General features: G+C 41.5%; 1 protein-coding gene across 1 annotated transcript in view; it reads right to left on the reverse strand.

The window, feature by feature from the left end:
• LOC126475418 (uncharacterized) overlaps nt 1–19,497 on the reverse strand; it is a 272,705-nt gene that overhangs the window by 159,977 nt on the left and 93,231 nt on the right. The window contains exon 4 of the mRNA XM_050103260.1: nt 9,868–10,096. Within this exon, the coding sequence (XP_049959217.1) occupies nt 9,868–10,096 (229 nt within the window). The remainder of the gene's footprint in view (nt 1–9,867; nt 10,097–19,497) is intronic.

Raw genomic sequence — 19,497 nt, forward strand, 5'->3', positions numbered from 1 at the left:
CCCCTTGCTCTCAGCCGTTCGCAATACCAGCACAGCAAGGCCATTTTGGTTAGTGTTACAAGGCCAGATCAGTCAATCATCCAGACTGTTGCCCCTGCAACTACTGAAAAGGTTGCTGCCCCTCTTCAGGAACCACACATTTGTCAGGCCTCTCAACTGATACCCGTCCATTGTGGTTGCACCTACGGTATGGCTATCTGTATCACTGAGGCACGTAAGCCTCCCCACCAGCACCAGTGGCAAGGTCCATGGTTCATGGGGGGGTGGGGGGATAGTATTGATAATTGGCCTTCAAGGAGTCAATGGTTTGTGGAGCTTCAAGACACCCTTGAAAGTAGGAATTCTCGGATTCATCAATATTAAAGTTTTTAAAGAAATGGGGTGAATAATGCATGTGTTTCTTTGAGTGCCTTCTTAATTTCTGCAAAGAACCTAGCTGTGGGGTTAAATGAGTATGTTTTGAATATAGGGCTGGAGAGGAAGTCCTGTGCTTTCTTACATAATTGGCCTCGTATAAAACCATTGATGTACGGCCTTTGTCTGCCCACACAATTATGGCTTGGTCTCACATGTGGACATACCTCTTGTGGGAATTCCACGGTTTCTGATTTTGATGATTTTTTCCCCTTCATGTGTATTGCTGCATGTAAAAATTATCTCCTTTCTCTTGCTTGCTATTTTCATTGTGACAACTGAAGATGGGCGTTTGATATATTGCTCAATTGCAGATGTTCCACCAAAAGGACTGTTTCTAGCCATCTATGTCCAGCACACCTTTAGCAATGAGCAGTCCCTCTCCAAATATGCCATGTGTCTCACCAAGGTTTTCACAGACTGAAATTACCTTCCCAAACTTGTCCAGAAACAGATCTCCACACCCTCTCCCTCCTCCCCAATCCACTGTCACAGACACAAAGGAACACTCATCTTGTAACTTAGTATCACCCGGGATGGAGCAACTGAACTGCATCCTCTGCCAGGGTTTTGACTATCTCTCATTGTACCCTGAAATGAGAAATGTCCTTCCCATCCCTCACACTGATATTCTGCTGCCCTCTCTACCACTGCAATACCTATGTCTGTCCCTACCCCACCTTGCTCCTAACTGCTTGTTTCATGGCTCATATCCCAGCAACAGACCTATATACAAGACCTGTCCCATACAACCTCCCACTACCATGTATTACATGTACTCCAGTCCTGTCACAGGAGACACCTACTCCATCAATGGCAGGGCAACCTATGCAAGCAGCCATGTGATCTACCAACTTAGCTGCAATCACTGCACAGCACTCAACATGGGCATGAGAATTAACAAGCTGTCTGTCTGCATGAATGTCCACAGCCAAACTGTGGCCAAGAGACAGCTGGACGAACCACTTGCTTAGCATGCCATCCAACACAATGTGCTTCACTTTAATAACAGCTTCACAGTCTGTGCCATCTAGATTCTTGCTTTTCTGTACTGCACATGATGTCAGTTTGCAATAGTCCTTGTCTTCCATCTGCCTACCATCTTCCATGCTCCCACCCAATGCCTTCTATCCTATCAATGCATCTACATATTCTTTGCCATTCTCTACTTCCCTCCTCTCCTTCTCCCTTTCCCCCTTCCCATACCCCCCCCCCCCCCCCCCCTCTCGCCTTTCCTGTCCATACTATGTCTCTGCACCCCTTCCCTGCTACATCTCCCATTCCCCAATGCACACCTCTTCTGCACTCACACTACCAACCCCAACTAGATTACTGCTCAGCTCAGATGCAGTTGCAGCCACGTCTCAGCACACAAAGGTGGCAGTAGCCAGCTGGCCAGCTGTGTTTGAGTTGTTCTACTTACGATGGAGAACTGTGCTCGAAAGTCGGATAATTCTAACATTCTTATCATTGCACCAGTCTGTGACTCCAAGCCTCCTCTATGTGCCGAATAGAAGTATATTCTTTCCATATTGTTGTTATTCCATCACTGAAGTCCAAATATATGTTTATCTAGAGAAGGTAAGTGTCATATATGAAACAGAGGTTACCACTGCTCGTACATGAAATTAACATGTGGTCCTGATAATTTTAAGAGCTCTTTCCAGTTAATCTTGTTGTCTGGTAAGCTCATGATTGATTGTCTGCCTGTACAGCAACCTTCAAAATGCATTTGATACACACCTGCAGAAAAATATTAGCTAACTGCTGCCAAGGCATACATAAAGAGTTAATTCAATGTGACTCGTGACAATGTTAGATGTCAATGACTGACATTAAACAAAGTTAGTTCCAATGTAGTTCTGGGAGGTATTATGTGTTAGTTGGAACTTGCACTATTTCAGAACACTAATGAATAAACATTGAGTTACCTTGCTTTAGTATCTGAAGAGGCATGACAACACTGCTACACTACACTGTCAGTGCGGGTACTTCACGGACTGACAGTGGCTCTGTAGTAACCAGGGAGCAGAAGCCCATGAGATAGTATAAACTTGCTGTGCAAATCAATCTACAGGAAGCAGAGTGTCTGAAACCACGCAGAGACCTGCACGGGAATAAACTTAGCATGTGGCTGCTGTGGGCCGCTAATGACTGATCACTTCACAACAACACGCAGCATGAAGAGCTAGGTGAGGTCTGCAGCGGGTAAACGCAGTGTAAGCACTGGCCTGGTCAGCTTACTGCCACCTGCAGGCACATACTTCTGTCAGCAGGTCTGCCCACACCATGAGTCGCATGCGCCCTCTACGGCAGCTTTCTGCACTATTCTGCTGTGCTATGCATGCCAGCTCATCTGACTCCTTTGCGATGTCTGCTGGCGGGGATACTGAATGTGCAATGTAAGCTTACCTTTGCGTTGGTCACATTCCTTCCACTGCACAGTGCCACAGTTGACTGAAAATCTACTGCCATCTAGAAATTCCAAGTGCTGTCACTCAGTTGCATACTGTATAAATACTACAATAAAGCTACTCAGTAATGTTGAGAGAAAAGTGGTTTCTTCTAGAGTCTAGTTGGCAGTGCGGTCAAGTCACCAACACTGCGACCAACTTTTGTTGTTTGTCACATGTGAGGATTCAATACGCAGTTGTGAGTTTGAAGACATGAGTTTTCAGGAGCACGGTGTCTACAGTATGAAGTTAATATGTGTGATAATTCAGTGCAGAGAGTTGGCGAAATTAATTTCTCTTCCTGCTGTTTGGAGATAAGCTCTGTATGAAAGTCCTAGGAAGACAGAAACTGGATATCAAGTTAGTCAAGAAAACTAATAATAAAAGTATTAAAAGTGTAAGGATTTTCAGACCAGACATTTAAAGGAAAGCAGAATAGATATGTGGTTGTGGTATTAAGAACAAATTGTAGTGTTTTCCATGTTTGTTGTTTGTAGAAGAAAATGCTGGATGTGAGATTCCTCGGACATTTGGGACAATTGGGGACATTATCACAGACAAAAAACATGAGCAGTCTAAATCACTTATGACCACACAGCTAGAGCACAATTTTTTAGAGAAACACGACATTAGACAACAGCTGAACAGTCCTCATAAACAGTAAATTGAAACACACCCTCACCAGATTTGTAAAAATCATTACGTTCTCTCTAAAATTGTGGATTGTATTAGATTTTGTGGTGATTTTGAGCTCATGCAGTGTCGTCGTAACTGCTGTCTGCTTCATGTCTGCTGTGCAGCGAGCTACCTTAATTTGAGTATTAACTGTATTTTTCTTACTTGTCACTTCTTCTTCCGTGTGTTTTTGCTTTTAGGAACTGTAGAGTGCTAGCAATAGTGTTCCATAGATTTCGTGTTTGTTTTGAATACAGTCAGAGATAGTCCCTTTAGTCAACCATAGTGCCAGTAGTGCTAGTGTTTGTTTTCAATACAGTCCAGAAACAGATAGTGCTATTTTCATTGTTTTCTACAGGAAGTGGCTAGCAACCACAGTTTAGTCAACAATCAGCCGCCTTTAGTGAATTAGCAGTCTAGTTAAAAGTTGATTAACTCTCTACAGTAAATTGATTTCTTAGGATGGATAGGATGTGTGACTGCTGTGTATGGACGCAGGAGGAGCTGGCCACTGTTCACGAACAGCTGAGTGTGTTGATGGCCGCGGTCAGCCGTCTTCAGGCTGCTGCCTCGGAGTGTAGCGGCAGTGGGGAGTCTGGTGCGTCGCATGGTACACCCCAGGTGTTACATGCTTCACCCACTGTCCCTGCTGTCGAGACATCTTCACGGGTAACGGGCACGGTTGGGGCACCCTCTCCCCAAGGGGAGTGGCGGGTTCAGCGGTGTTTGCGGCGCACGAGGCGGAGGGTAAATGTGGAGGCTGGCTGTGTGGCATCGCCCGCTCTGCCTGTGAGTGGACATGTGGCCGCTCCTTCAGCAAGGTCTGAGCAGACACACGGGGGGAGGGGTTTATTAGTTATTGGGAGCTCCAACGTTAGGCAGGTGATGGAGCCCCCTAGGGAAGTAGCGGAAAGGTCGGGGAAGAAGGCCAGTGTTCACTCTGTCTGCTTGCCGGGGGATCTCATCCGAGATGTGGAGGAGGCCCTGCCGGCGGTGATAGAGAGCACTGGGTGCACTCGACTGCAAATTGTTGCTCATGTTGGCACCAATGACTCCTGCCGTCTGGGTTCAGAGGTCATCCTCAGTTCATACAGGCAGTTGGCGCAATTGGTGAAGGCGGAAAGCCTCGCTCGTGGGGTCGAATCAGAGCTAACTATTTGTAGTATCGTTCCCAGAACCGATTACGGTCCTCTGGTTTGGAGCCGAGTGGAAGGCTTAAACCAGAGGCTCAGACGATTCTGTGGAGATCTGGGGTGCAAATTTCTCGACCTCCGCTATCGGGTGGAGAAATGTAGGTTCCTCCTGAATAGGTCAGGCGTGCACTACACGCCGGAGGCGGCTACAAGGGTTGCGGAGTACGTGTGGAGTGCACATGGGGGTTTTTTAGGTTAGAGAACTCCCTCCCTAGGCCCGACAAGATGCCTCCTGAGACGCGGCAAGGTAGGAGTAGGCAAAATGTAACAGGGAATAACGATATTAATGTGCTAATAGTAAACTGCAGGAGCGTCTATAGAAAGGTCCCAGAACTGCTCTCATTAATAAACGGTCACAACGCCCATATAGTACTAGGGACAGAAAGTTGGCTGAAACCAGATGTAAACAGTAATGAAATCCTAAACTCAGATTGGAATGTATACCACAGAGACAGGCTGGACAGTGAAGAGGGAGGTGTGTTTATAGCGATTAGAGGTGCAATAGTATCGAAGGAAATTGACGGAAATCCGAAATGTAAAATAATTTGGGTGAAGGTCATGATTAAAGCAGGCTCAGACATGGTAATTGGATGTCTCTATAGGCCCCCTGGCTCAGCAGCTGTTGTGGCTGAGCACCTGAAGGATAATTTGGAAAATATTTCGAGTAGAAAGTGCTTTATCTGAAAACTATCTTGAGCAGTTAAACAGAGAACCTACTCGTGACGATAACATATTAGACCTTCTGGTGACAAACAGACCCGAACTATTTGAAACAGTTAACGCAGAACAGGGAATCAGTGATCATAAAGCGGTTACTGCATCGATGATTTCAGCCGTAAATAGAAATAGTAAAAAAGGTAGGAAGATTTTTCTGTTTAGCAAAAGTGACAAAAAGCAGATTACAGAGTACCTGACGGCTCAACACAAAAGTTTATCTCAAGTACAGATAGTGTTGAGGATCAGTGGACAAAGTTCAAAACCATCGTACAGTATGCGTTAGATGAGTATGTGCCAAGCAAGATCATAAGAGATGGAAAAGAGCCACCGTGGTACAACAACCGAGTTAGAAAACTGCTATGAAAGCAAAGGGAACTTCACAGCAAATATAAACATAGCCAAAGCCTTGCAGACAAACAAAAATTACGTGAAGCGAAATGTAGTGTGAGGAGGGCTATGCGAGAGGCGTTCAATGAATTCGAACATAAAGTTCTATGTACTGACTTGGCAGAAAATCCTAAGAAATTTTCGTCTTATGTAAAAGCGGTAGGTGGATCAAAACAAAATGTCCAGACACTCTGTGACCAAAATGGTACTGAAACAGAGGATGACAGACTAAAGGCCAAAATACTAAATGTCTTTTTCCAAAGCTGTTTCACAGAGGAAGACTGCACTGTAGTTCCTTCTCTAGATTGTTGCACAGATGAAAAAATGGTAGATATCGAAATAGACGACAGAGGGATAGAGAAAGAATTAAAATTGCTCAAAAGAGGAAAGGCCGCTGGACCTGATGGGATACCAGTTCGATTTTACACAGAGTACGCGAAGGAACTTGCCCCCCTTCTTGCAGCGGTGTACTGTAGGTCTCTAGAAGAGCGTAGCGTTCCAAAGGATTGGAAAAAGGCACAGGTCATCCCCGTTTTCAAGAAGGGACGTCGAACAGCTGTGCAGAACGATCAGTTGTAGAATTTTGGAACACATATTATGTTCGAGTATAATGACTTTTCTGGAGACTAGAAATCTACTCTGTAGGAAGCAGCATGCATTTCGAAAAAGACGCTCGCGCTATTCGTCCACGAGACTCAGAGAGTCATAGACACGGGTTCACAGGTAGATGCCGTGTTTCTTGACTTCCGCAAGACTTTCGATACAGTTCCCCACAGTTGTTTAGTGAACAAAGTAAGAGCATATGGACTATCAGACCAATTGTGTGATTGGACTGAAGAGTTCCTAGATAACAGAATACAGCATGTCATTCTCAATGGAGAGAAGTCTTCCAAAGTAAGAGTGATTTCAGGTGTGCCACAGGGGAGTGTCATAGGACCGTTGCTATTCACAATATACATAAATGACCTTGTGGATGACATCGGAAGTTCACTGAGGCTTTTTGCAGATGATGCTGTGGTGTATCGAGAGGTTGTAACAATGGAAAATTGTACTGAAATGCAGGAGGATCTGCAGCGAATTGATGCATGGTGCAGGGAATGGCAACTGAATCTCAATATAGACAAGTGTAATGTGCTGCGAATACATAGAAATATAGATCCCTTACCATTTAGCTACAAAATAGCCGGTCAGCAACTGGAAGCAGTTAATTTGATAAATTATCTGGGACTACGCATTAGGAGTGATTTAAAATGGAATGATCATATAAAGTTGATAGTCAGTAAAGCAGATGCCAGACTGTGATTCATTGGAAGAATCCTAAGGAAATGCAATCCGAAAAAAAAGGAAGTAGGTTATAGTACACTTGTTCGCCAACTGCTTGAATACTGCTCAGCAGTGTGGGATCCGTACCAGATAGGGTTGATAGAAGAGAGAGAGAAGATCCAACGGAGAGCAGCGCGCTTCGTTACAGGATCATTTAGTAATCACGAAAGCGTTACGGAGATGATAGATAAAACTCCAGTGGAAGACTCTGCAGGAGAGATGCTCAGTAGCTCGGTACGGGCTTTTGTTAAAGTTTCGGGAACATACCTCCACCGAAGAGTCAAGCTGTATATTGCTCCCTCCCACGTATATCTCACGAAGAGACCATGAGGATAAAATCAGAGAGATTAGAGCCCACACGGAAGCATACCGACAATCCTTCTTTCCACAAACAATACGAGACTGCAATAGAAGAGAGAACCGATAGAGGTACTCAGGGTACCCTCCACCACACACCGTCAGGTGGCTTGCGGAGTATGGATGTCGATGTAGATGGAGAAGACACTGCTGAACTTGATGTTGTGCTTAGCCTTTTGAAGGCTACTATTTTCAAAGGTGCTTGAAACATATTCAAAATGATTTATTTTCTTGTATTTATAATGACTGAGTACAAAAGGAAATCGCTGCTGCTGAATTTGTGTCAGTTATGGCAGATGAGGCAACAGATACCTCAATAATTTCACTGTGGTTATCAGATATGTTTTTCTGAGGGTAGGTCTGTAGAAAGCCTTTGGTCTTACCTCATTGCTCATGAACATGATGCTAAAAATTTATCCATATCACTTAAAGAAGCTTTACTGGATAATTCGATAATGTTATTTCTTAAAGCTATGATGGTGCAGCTATTACGAGTGGTCATCATTCAGGTGTACAGACTCTCCTGAAAGAGCATATTAAACAAGTCTATTTTGATCATTGCTGTGCCCATAAGCTGATCTGATTTTAGCCCAAGCAATGAGTCACAGTAAAGACATCAGAATTTTTTTACTGACTTTAGTGAGATTCCCAGTTTTTCTCATAATTCATCCCAGAACACAGCAATGTTAACTGACATTCTGAACAGGAAAGTCTGCCATGTTTTCAACACAAGATAAAACTGTAATCAAAAATGGTACAAGCTGTGTATGAAAATAGAGAGTCGCTTGTGTAATGCCTTCAGTAAATTGAACTTACATCTCGGCAAAACTACTACACTTACACAGATGAGAGGGCTCCGCCTGAAATTAGAGCACCCAGCATTTCAGTTTTGGTTGTTTTTATTCAACCATATTATGCCACATATTGACATAGTGTGCAGTCAATTACAAAAACAAGCAGTTGACCCACTGACTGTACAATAAGGAGTAGAACATGTCAAAAGAGCTATATAGCACATCTGAGGTAGCGTCACTGACACAATTCCCATGTTTAGAATGACACTTGTATCCTGTGTAAAGAGAAGAGAGAGAGAGAGAGAGAGAGAGAGAGAGAGAGAGAGAGAAAGAAAGGGAAATGCTGCAAAAGAAGTGTGGGATACAATTATCACTCAAGTTACTGGACCCTTTGATTTCACATGGCATCTTGTCATTGTAACTTTATTTAATTCCGAAAAGTTTTTGGTTTGTATACAAGTCAATAATCTGCAAACATTGTTGTATAAAGGTCTTGTGAAATATATCCTTTCCTTGAATACAATTAGCTGAAAATGGAGCTTCAGATACAATACATGAGCAATGAGTTTAGAATTCTCATGGATGCTGTTCCACTTCTGCAATTCCTGCTCGAAAATAATTTGCAAGAGTCGTTCAGTGAAACAATGAACTCCTGAAAGTGACTGTTACCATACCAATGACAACATCTGAGGTGGAGCAATCTCTTTCTACTCTGAAGAGAATAAAATCTTTTCTGTGAACTATTATGAGCCAAGAGAGGCTAATAACACTAGTGGCACTCTTCACTGAGAAGGACTTCATATGCAGCATCAGAGAGTTTGATGAACACATCACTGACAGATTCTCTGTGCAGAAGGAGAGGAGAATGGATTTTTCTTACAAACATTCTTCAGAAGGAAAGTATCTTTCCATACAGCAATTATTTTGTTATTCATTTTTAGCCTTTTATGTTAGTTAATTGGAACTTTCCTGTGTACGCCCTAGAATAGTATCATTGCTGGATCCATAATGTTTTCTAATACCAGTGAAGTAAACTGCCGCCCTTCAAAGTCACAAGCTCTTGTTCTTTGTTTTCTTTTTTAATTTTACTATTCACTCAGACAATGAATAATTTCTAAAAAATGTTCTTGAGACCACTCTACAAATTAAAAGAATCTTTCCTTTTCTCCTGCACTCATTTTTACATGTCTTCTGAGATTTTATTTTAAATTTACCAGTCTTCAGTCTCCCCCAGTGCACGTGTCAATTCCAAGTGCAAAATATGTTCAATGGAGCTTCTTGATTAGAATTTCTATTGATAACTACATCATAACAAGTTTATGCCATACAACACAATTTATGAAGATGATTCACAATTGTAGATTTATGAAATCTTCCCTCAACTGGAATTTATTTATGGATAGCGTACACTAGCAAGAAAATACATAAGCACACTAACTGTCTGAGCAATCTTTTACTAAACCGACATGTTCCATATCATAATGTTTATTTTATTATCTACAGAATATGGAACTAACTGCAAAACTATACAAACTTTACTACAGAACTACCAACCTTCTCCTGCAATCCCTGGCTGAGAATCACCATCATTTCTGAAAAGTGAAGTTTCTTTCATAATAGATGCATCACTGGCATGTGAAGTTGGTGAACATGTGGAAAATTTCACACAACTAACAGGACAACTGATTCCGCTACTATCCACATCAAGAAAAATATCAGATGGTGTAGGTAAATCACGTGATGTAGCTATCAAGTTGCTCAATGCACTTGTTGATCTTGTTTCCTGTAAATATACATTTCAGAGTAATTTTAAATTGAAAGACCTTTTTACAGACCTGTAAAGATACATTTCAGAGTAATTTTAAATTGAAAGACCTTTTTATAGAAGGACTGTTACTTCCATCAAAGAGCACTATTAAATTTTACTGAATACTGGCGTTTTCTATGGTAGACTTTCAGAGCAACAAACAGCATAAGTAAACCACAGTACATCAAATGCATCATCTACAGAACTGAAAAATTTCCACACTTACTTAGATCCATAATTACTAAACGAATTTCTTAAATACTAGCAACAAAATGTAAGTATGATGAATCTCACATCAAATATTTCAGGAGCAGTTTGTGGTATTGTGATTCTGTTTTCAACCAGATGATTTATAAGAATGTCGCCACTAAATGATGAATTGTGTTCTCTCATAGTTACACTAAGAGGCATACCGACAATCCTTCTTTCCACGAACAATACGAAACTGGAATAGAAGGGAGAACCGATAGAGGTACTCAAGGTACCCTCTGCCACACACCGTCAGGTGGCTTGCGGAGTATGGATGTAGATGTAGATGTAGATGAACTACAAGTATATCAGTATCAACTTCATATTTTCAAATGGAATAATACTAATTTCTGCTTCTATCGTCATAGATATCAAATGAATTCACCGGCATTTAACTATTTGAAATTCAATAAGTAGCTTCACAGGAACAACAACATTATGAGTAAGGATTTATCCATTTTGAGCATCAAAGAAATTTTTGTCTTACGTAGAAGTTCATGCTGTCTTACAGAACTGTCATATACAGTCGATGGATCACTCCTGCTTGACACTGATTAAAAAATCTAATTATAAATTCAGAACAGCTGAGAAAAGTTTAATTTAAAATGGATACTAATAACACATGGCTACATTTGACTGGTCCACACACCAGTGGAAGGTTAAGGATGTAGCATCTAAATTTGATTCATTAGTTGTCTACGGCAACAGTTCTGCCTTTGTTTCTGCCAAGCCTTGAAAGAAATGTACCACAAACTGAATAGATTTTTAAAAAAGAAAACTCAAGTATGAAGAAAATAGTTTAGTATAGATGAAGTTAACATGGGTTTAATTCTGAGAAATATGTTTAAATCATAAAATTAGAACATCAGCGAGGCAACATAAAGGAAATCACAAAAGAAAATTCCATTTACGCCATTGTGTCTTCAGAATGTCCACTGTCTACTGAAGTATACATCTGCAGTTGCTGGTGCAAGATGTTCTAATCAGACTGCAGTAATACGAAATTTAAAATCCTCTTGGGTTTTTGCAACTTGTGCACAGATTTTGAGATTGCTCCAGAGAAAAAAGTTCAGTGGCATCAGACGAGGTGTTCATGCAGGTCAGATGATAATACCTTCATGTCCTATCCAGTGAGCAGGAAATAACTGAGTAAGAACTTTACTAGCCACAGGTGGGTAGTTAAAAGAGCAACCATCATGCTGGCACCATATAGCTACACTAGGAGTGCCTCAAATGTAACGAGTGGTTTTTCACACACTGCATTCCAGAAGAGGCACACAACCATAAGCTCACTTCCCTTGTTTCGAAAATGGTCAAGCATGCTTGGCAAATACTTTAACATGGTGTATTTGATGACGAAGGGGCTGAATACGTTTAAGGAGGGTGGTCAAATGTACGACCCAACTGAAAGAATAACATGCTAAATGTCACAGGGTCACGTAGCACAATTTCAGCTTTATGCACAGCAGCTGAAATGGCTGCAAAACATTGGTTTAACAAGTGATCCTGCAGTCGAAGATTATCTAAAGCTGGCAAATTTTGTGACAGGGCATAAAAAAAGGAAGAAAAATGGATATTTAACAAATAAACATGACAAATGATTAAATCCTATTGGATAAATAATGGTACCTATACCACTGGTTTGAATTTTAATGAACTGATTATTTATTCGTCTAATAACACTGCAGTGGTAACACTGGTTCCCGTCAGATTACCGAAGTTATGCACTGTCGGGCTGGCCTAGCAATTGGATGGGCGACCATCCGGTCTGCTGAGTGCTGTTGGCTAGCGGATTGCACTCAGCCCTCGTGAGGCAAACTGAGGATGGGTGACCATCCAGTCTGCCAAGTAATGTTGGCAAGCAGGAAGCACTCAGCCCTTGTGAGCCAATCTGAGGAGCTACTTGATTGAGAAATAGTGGCTCCAGTCTCGTGACCTGACATATGGCCAGGAGAGCGGTGTGCTGACCACATGCCCCTCTGTATCTGCATCCAGTGACACCTGTGGGCTGAGGATGACATGGTGGCCGGTCGGTACCACTGGACCTTCTGAGTCCTGTTCGGATGGAGTTAGTTAGTTAGTAATAACACACAATAAATTGAAATGGTTGCTTTACAAGGAATATTTACATAAAGGATAAAATAATTAACAACACCAGAACAAGTGCAGTTAAGACTGTAAATGTGATACAAGAGCTAGCAGAATCCCACAAGTCAACTGATCATCTCAGTGCACATATTACGAAGTCCCACACCACTTACACTGTTTACGGATCATTGGCTAACTCACATATAGTTAGCATTCAATAACACAATAAAAATCTAAATTTTCACAATGATTCGTACCATCTATATGGCTACCCCATCACAAATCTTGAAAACAGGTGAAATAATTCTAAGCCCTGTTCCTCACAACCACAGAAACTTGCGAAAAGTGAGGGTCCCGAATGGCTGCCTGATTCCAAGTTTGGCTTAGCAGCAAATTCTTCTAAGTTGCTGCAACTGTTAAAGTACCACATGACCATCACGACTTCAAAGTTATTTCTCAATTATGGGGTAATTGTAAGAATCAGTTATTAGAACCCATGAGACGTACACAATGCAATTTGTTTAAGCTTTCTACGCCTTGTGCCAAGTCTGTGGCAGTCGTCTGTTTCACATATCATGAGGCAAAGTAGGAAGTCCAGGTGGCTCATGATTACATGTGTGATGTAAGTATTATTTGTTGCTAATTAAGGACTGTTCTTCTGTTGTTATTATTGAGTTTATAAAATATGAGTAAGGGCAGTGTAATAGTATACAGAAGGTGTCATTGATCCGGAAGCTGTGCAATCATTAGGTTTTTGAAGTAGTGTGATTATGAGCAGCAAATATGTTTGCAAATAATGAGCTGACAGGATTGAGGAGTTGGGATTATTAAGAACACAGAATCTATGATTAGATCTATCTGTTGTGAACCTTGTTACTCCTTTTTCTGGTAGGGCATTTGAGGATGTGTCATTGTTTGTAGAGGATCTCTTGTCATTTGTTGATATAGAGGGGGTATCAGACAAGAAATTATTGTTAAGTAGTGAGATAACACCTTTCAGGAAAAGCAAAGACCTTTGTATGATGCACAGAAAAGCTAAAAGAAGGCAAAAACTTTTGAGTAACTAAAACAGGGATTACTGAAAAGGTATCAGAAACAAAATATTGCACAGTTTTTGTGAGCAGCTAAGTGTTATTGCAAAGAGGTCTAATGAAGCCACAGAGGATGTTTCAGACAGAATTAGGAAAATCAAGGTGTGTACATACCAATCAACGCAGAGTGATGGGGAAAACAAGTTGTTGTTACAGGAAACTGAGCAAAGGGTATTCCTGAGGTGTTTGGCAATGGAAATGTCTAAGAGGGTGCACACTTGGGCACCCAAGGATCTCCATGCAAGAGTGAGGCTGGCACGGAATTTGAAGAAAGTGGTAGCCCCTGGGGGTCAGAATTGCAATCATACCCAAAAAATCTGCAAACAGCTCACGAAAGTATTGATTTTGCTATAAGTATCATCTTTCGGACAATAAGATGATTACAGACGGTTAACCCATTCCAAATACCATGGAAACAATTGATAATCCTGGGCAGTGCCAGTATTTCTCAACGATGGAGTTGAGAAGTGAGTATCATCAGTTGGAGGTGACTCCAGATGAAATACTGAATACTGTTTTTGTTATCATGAGGACATTACCAGTAAAGAAGAACATCATTTGGATTGAAGAACGCATCAGCAAGTTTCAGAATTTGTTAGAAGAAGTGTTGACGGGTTTAAAGTCTCATCAACATTTAGCGTACTTATATGATGTAATTGTTTTTTTGGGAGAAGTGCAAGATCATAAGCAACGACTGGGAGAAATATTCAGGAGAGTACAGGCTGCACATTTCACATTGAGTACCTGGAAGTGTCATTTTGCATTGGAAGAAGTGAATTACTTAGGACCTGTACATAGTAAGGATGGTATGAGGACCAATATGAGATTGATACAGGTTGTGCTAGATTTTCAAGCACCAGGGATAAGCAAAGAAACACAGTTTTTCCTGGTATTTTCCAGCACCAGAGATGAGCAAAGAATTACAGTTTTTCCTGGACCTCACAAGTAATTACAGGAAATTTGTGAGAGGGTTTGTCATTATAATGCAACTGCTTACACATTCCTTAGAAAGGGTATCAAATTTGTGTGCTTTGTGGTGTGTCAGAAAGCATTTGATGAGCTGAAGAAAGTGTTGATGTTGTGTCCAGTGTCATTGTTCCTGGATTTTCAGAAGGAATTAATATCATCATATGATGCATCGATCCATTCTCTTGGGTGTGTCTTCTGCTAGGAGGTCAATGTAGATGAACCCCCTATTGCTTTTGCTTCAAGACAACTGAATAGAGCCAAGAGAAATTATTCTAATACAGAGAGCAAGAAGCTTAGCCTGACATAAAGAGTAACATACTTTGGGTGTTACCTCTGCAGGAGAAAGTTTAAAGTAGTGACTGATCATGCTGCTTTGAAGCAGTTACTAGGTTTGAAAGACCGTCCAGAGATGAGCATTAAAACTCCGTGAATTTGAGTACAAAGTAATCCACAGACTGGAGAAGAAACATAGAAATGTGGAAGCATTAAACAGAAAGTATTATGTCATGGCGTTGCTAGGTGGTAAGCAGCACAGAGTGATGAAGGAGAATGTAATAAATGCAGTATGCAGCAGCAGTTCAGTTATATGATGGGTTGTTATGTAAGAAGACAAAACTGGGGCCATGAGTGGTAGTACCAGTGAAGCTAAAGAAAGAGGGGCTTCAAGAGATGCATGATCTCATTTCGTCTGGCCACAGTGGGTGCAGAGCAAAAAACCAAAATCTGAGAGTGGCGGAGAAGTACTTGTGGTATGGATGAAAAAGTGATGTCTCTCAGTAGGTCAAGAATTGTGTGCAGTGTGCATGTTGTTGTTGTTGTGGTCTTCAGTCCTGAGACTGGTTTGATGCAGCTCTCCATGCTACTCTATCCTGTGCAAGCTTTTTCATCTCTCAGTACCTACTGCAACCTACATCCTTCTGAATCTGCTTAGTGTATTCATCTCTTGGTCTCCCTCTACGATTTTTACCCTCCACACTGCCCTCCAATACTAAATTGGTGATCCCTTGATGCCTCAGAGCATGTCCTACCAACCGATCCCTTCTTCTGGTCAAGTTGTGCCACAAACTTCTCTTCTCCCCAATCCTATTCAATACTTCCTCATTAGTTATGTGATCTACCCATCTAATCTTCAGCATTCTTCTGTAGCACCACATTTCAAAAGCTTCTATTCTCTTCTTGTCCAAACTATTTATCGTCCATGTTTCACTTCCATACATGGCTACACTCCATACGAATACTTTCAGAAATGACTTCCTGATACTTAAATCAATACTGGATGTTAACAAATTTCTCTTCTTCAGAAATGCTTTCCTTGCCATTGCCAGCCTACATTTTATATCCTCTCTACTTTGACCATCATCAGTTATTTTGCTCCCCAAATAGCAAAACTCCTTTACTACTTTAAGTGCCTCATTTCCTAATCTAATTCCCTCAGCATCACCCGACTTAATTAGACTACATTCTATTATCCTTGTTTTGCTTTTGTTGATGTTCATCTTATATCCTCCTTTCAAGACACTGTCCATTCCATTCAACTGCTCTTCCAAGTCCTTTACTGTCTCTGACAGAATTACAATGTCATCGGCGAACCTCAAAGTTTTTATTTCTTCTCCATGAATTTTAATACCTACTCCAAATTTTTCTTTTGTTTCCTTTCCTGCTTGCTCAATATACAGATTGAACAACATCGGGGAGAGGCTACAACCCTGTCTCACTCCCTTCCCAACCACTGCTTCCCTTTCATGTCCCTCGACTCTTATAACTGCCATCTGGTTTCTGTACAAATTGTAAATAGCCTTTCGCTCCCTGTATTTTACCCCTGCCACCTTTAGAATTTGAAAGAGAGTATTCCAGTCAACATTGTCAAAAGCTTTCTCTAAGTCTACAAATGCTAGAAATGTAGGTTTGACTTTCCTTAATCTTTCTTCTAAGATAAGTCGTAAGGTCAGTATTGCTTCACGTGTTCCAGTGTTTCTACGGAATCCAAACTGATCTTCCCCGAGGTTGGCTTCTACTAGTTTTTCCATTCGTCTGTAAAGAATTCGTGTCAGTATTTTGCAGCTGTGACTTATTAAACTGATAGTTTGGTAATTTTCACATCTGTCAACACCTGCTTTCTTTGGGATTGGAATTATTATATTCTTCTTGAAGTCTGAGGGTATTTCGCCTGTTTCATACATCTTGCTCACCAGATGGTAGAGTTTTGTCAGGACTGGCTCTCCCAAGGCCGTCAGTTGTTCCAATGGAATGTTGTCTACTCCCGGGGCCTTGTTTCGACTCAGGTCTTTCAGAGCTCTGTCAAACTCTTCACGCAGTATCATATCTCCCATTTCATCTTCATCTATATCCTCTTCCATTTCCATAATATTGTCCTCAAGTACATCGCCCTTGTATAGACCCTCTATATACTCCTTCCACCTTTCTGCTTTCCCTTCTTTGCTTAGAACTGGGTTTCCATCTGAGCTCCTGATATTCATACAAGTCGTTCTCTTATCTCCAAAGGTCTCTTTAATTTTCCTGTAGGCAGTATCTATCTTACCCCTAGTGAGATAGGCCTCTACATCCTTACATTTGTCCTCTAGCCATCCCTGCTTAGCCATTTTGCACTTCCTGTCGATCTCATTTTTGAGACGTTTGTATTCCTTTTTGCCTGCTTCATTTACTGCATTTTTATATTTTCTCCTTTCATCAATTAAATTCAATATTTCTTCTGTTACCCAAGGATTTCTACTAGCCCTCATCTTTTTACCTACTTGATCCTCTGTTGCCTTCGCTACTTCATCCCTCAAAGCTACCCATTCTTCTTCTACTGTATTTCTTTCCCCCATTCCTGTCAATTGCTCCCTTATGCTCTCCCTGAAACTCTGTACAACCTCTGGTTCTTTCAGTTTATCTAGGTCCCATCTCCTTAAATTTCCACCTTTTTGCAGTTTCTTCAGTTTTAATCTACAGGTCATAACCAATAGATTGTGGTCAGGGTCCACATCTGCCCCTGGAAATGTCTTACAATTTAAAACCTGGTTCCTAAATCTCTGTCTTACCATTATATAATCTATCTGATAACTTTTAGTATCTCCAGGGTTCTTCCATGTATACAACCTTCTTTCATGATTCTTAAACCAAGTGTTAGTTATGATTATGTTGTGCTCTGTGCAAAATTCTACCAGGCGGCTTCCTCTTTCATTTCTTAGCCCCAATCCATATTCATCTACTATGTTTCCTTCTCTCCCTTTTCCTACACTCGAATTCCAGTCACCCATGACTATTAAATTTTCGTCTCCCTTCACAATCTGAATAATTTCTTTTATTTCATCATACATTTCTTCAATTTCTTCGTCATCTGCAGAGCCAGTTGGCATATAAACTTGTACTACTGTAGTAGGTGTGGGCTTCGTATCTATCTTGGCCACAATAATGCGTTCACTATGCTGTTTGTAGTAGCTTACCCGCATTCCTATTTTCCTATTCATTATTAAACCTACTCCTGCATTACCCCTATTTGATTTTGTGTTTATAACCCTGTAGTCACCTGACCAGAAGTCTTGTTCCTCCTGCCACCGAAATTCACTAATTCCCACTATATCTAACTTCAACCTATCCATTTCCCTTTTTAAATTTTCTAACCTACCTGCCCGATTAAGGGATCTGACATTCCACGCTCCGATCCGTAGAACGCCAGTTTTCTTTCTCCTGATAACGACACCCTCTTGAGTAGTCCCCGCCCGGAGATCAGAATGGGGGACTATTTTACCTCCGGAATATTTTACCCAAGAGGACGCCATCATCATTTAATCATACAGTAAAGCTGCATGCCCTCGGGAAAAATTACGGCTGTAGTTTCCCCTAGCTTTCAGCCGTTCGCAGTACCAGCACAGCAAGGCTGTTTTGGTTATTGTTACAAGGCCAGATCAGTCAATCATCCAGACTGTTGCCCTTGCAACTACTGAAAAGGCTGCTGCCCCTCTTCAGGAACCACATGTTTGTCTGGCCTGTCAACAGATACCCCTCCGTTGTGGTTGCACCTACGGTACGGCTATCTGTATGGCTGAGGCACGCAAGCCTCCCCACCAACGGCAAGGTCCATGGTTCATGGGGGGAGGGGGGGGGGGGGGAGTGCAGTGTGCATAGCATATGGATTTGAGTAAAAAACAGGTATTGTTGAATAGATTGCCAGAAGCTATGGAACCATTTCGGATGTTTGGGGTGGATGCGTAAGGACCATTTAACCAAACTCCAGCATAGAATCATTCTGTGCTGACTCTAATAGACCATTTCTCTAGTTATATTGAGATGGTGCCAATGCCAAACCAGCAGGCAGTCACATGCAGTCACAGTCACACAAGCACTGGTGAATAGTTGGGTGCAGTGGATCAGGGGATGAACTTATGAAGGAGTTTTGTCGATTGTTGAGAGTGAAGAAATTAAGAATTAGTGCACTTTACCCTCAGTCAAACGAAAGGACAGGCTGAGTTCATTGAATGATTGAGACGATGCTTAGTTATTACATCAACTCCCACTATACGGTCTGGGTTATGCATTTATCTTTTGCAGTGAGTGTGTATAATTCAAAAGCGCATGCCACATCGGGCTGTCACCATTCAAGGGGGCATAAAGATGCCATTGCCATTTGATATGATCAATCAGAAAGCAAGCAGGAATGGACACTCAGTCCAAGAGTTTGTGAGAACTTTGAGAAATGTTTGGAAGAGGATCCAGAACGTGAACACCAAGATGTTGGAGAGGCAAGAGGAGGCAGAAAAATGCATGGGAACCTTGTCTCAGTACAAGGTGGGCCAGTGGATGATGTTGTCAAGCCCATAAACTCTGAAAGCAAAAACAATTAAGTTTGTGATACAATACCAGGGCCCATACCAAGTAATTGAAACTACATCACCTGTGAATGAGAGGCTACAATTACCAACGAGGTCATTGATTATACATATTGGATGCTTATGACCATTCAAGGGTGTGTCAGTAGAA

The sequence above is a fragment of the Schistocerca serialis genome, chromosome 1 (assembly GCF_023864345.2).
Source record: "Schistocerca serialis cubense isolate TAMUIC-IGC-003099 chromosome 1, iqSchSeri2.2, whole genome shotgun sequence".
Classification (NCBI taxonomy): domain Eukaryota; kingdom Metazoa; phylum Arthropoda; class Insecta; order Orthoptera; family Acrididae; genus Schistocerca; species Schistocerca serialis.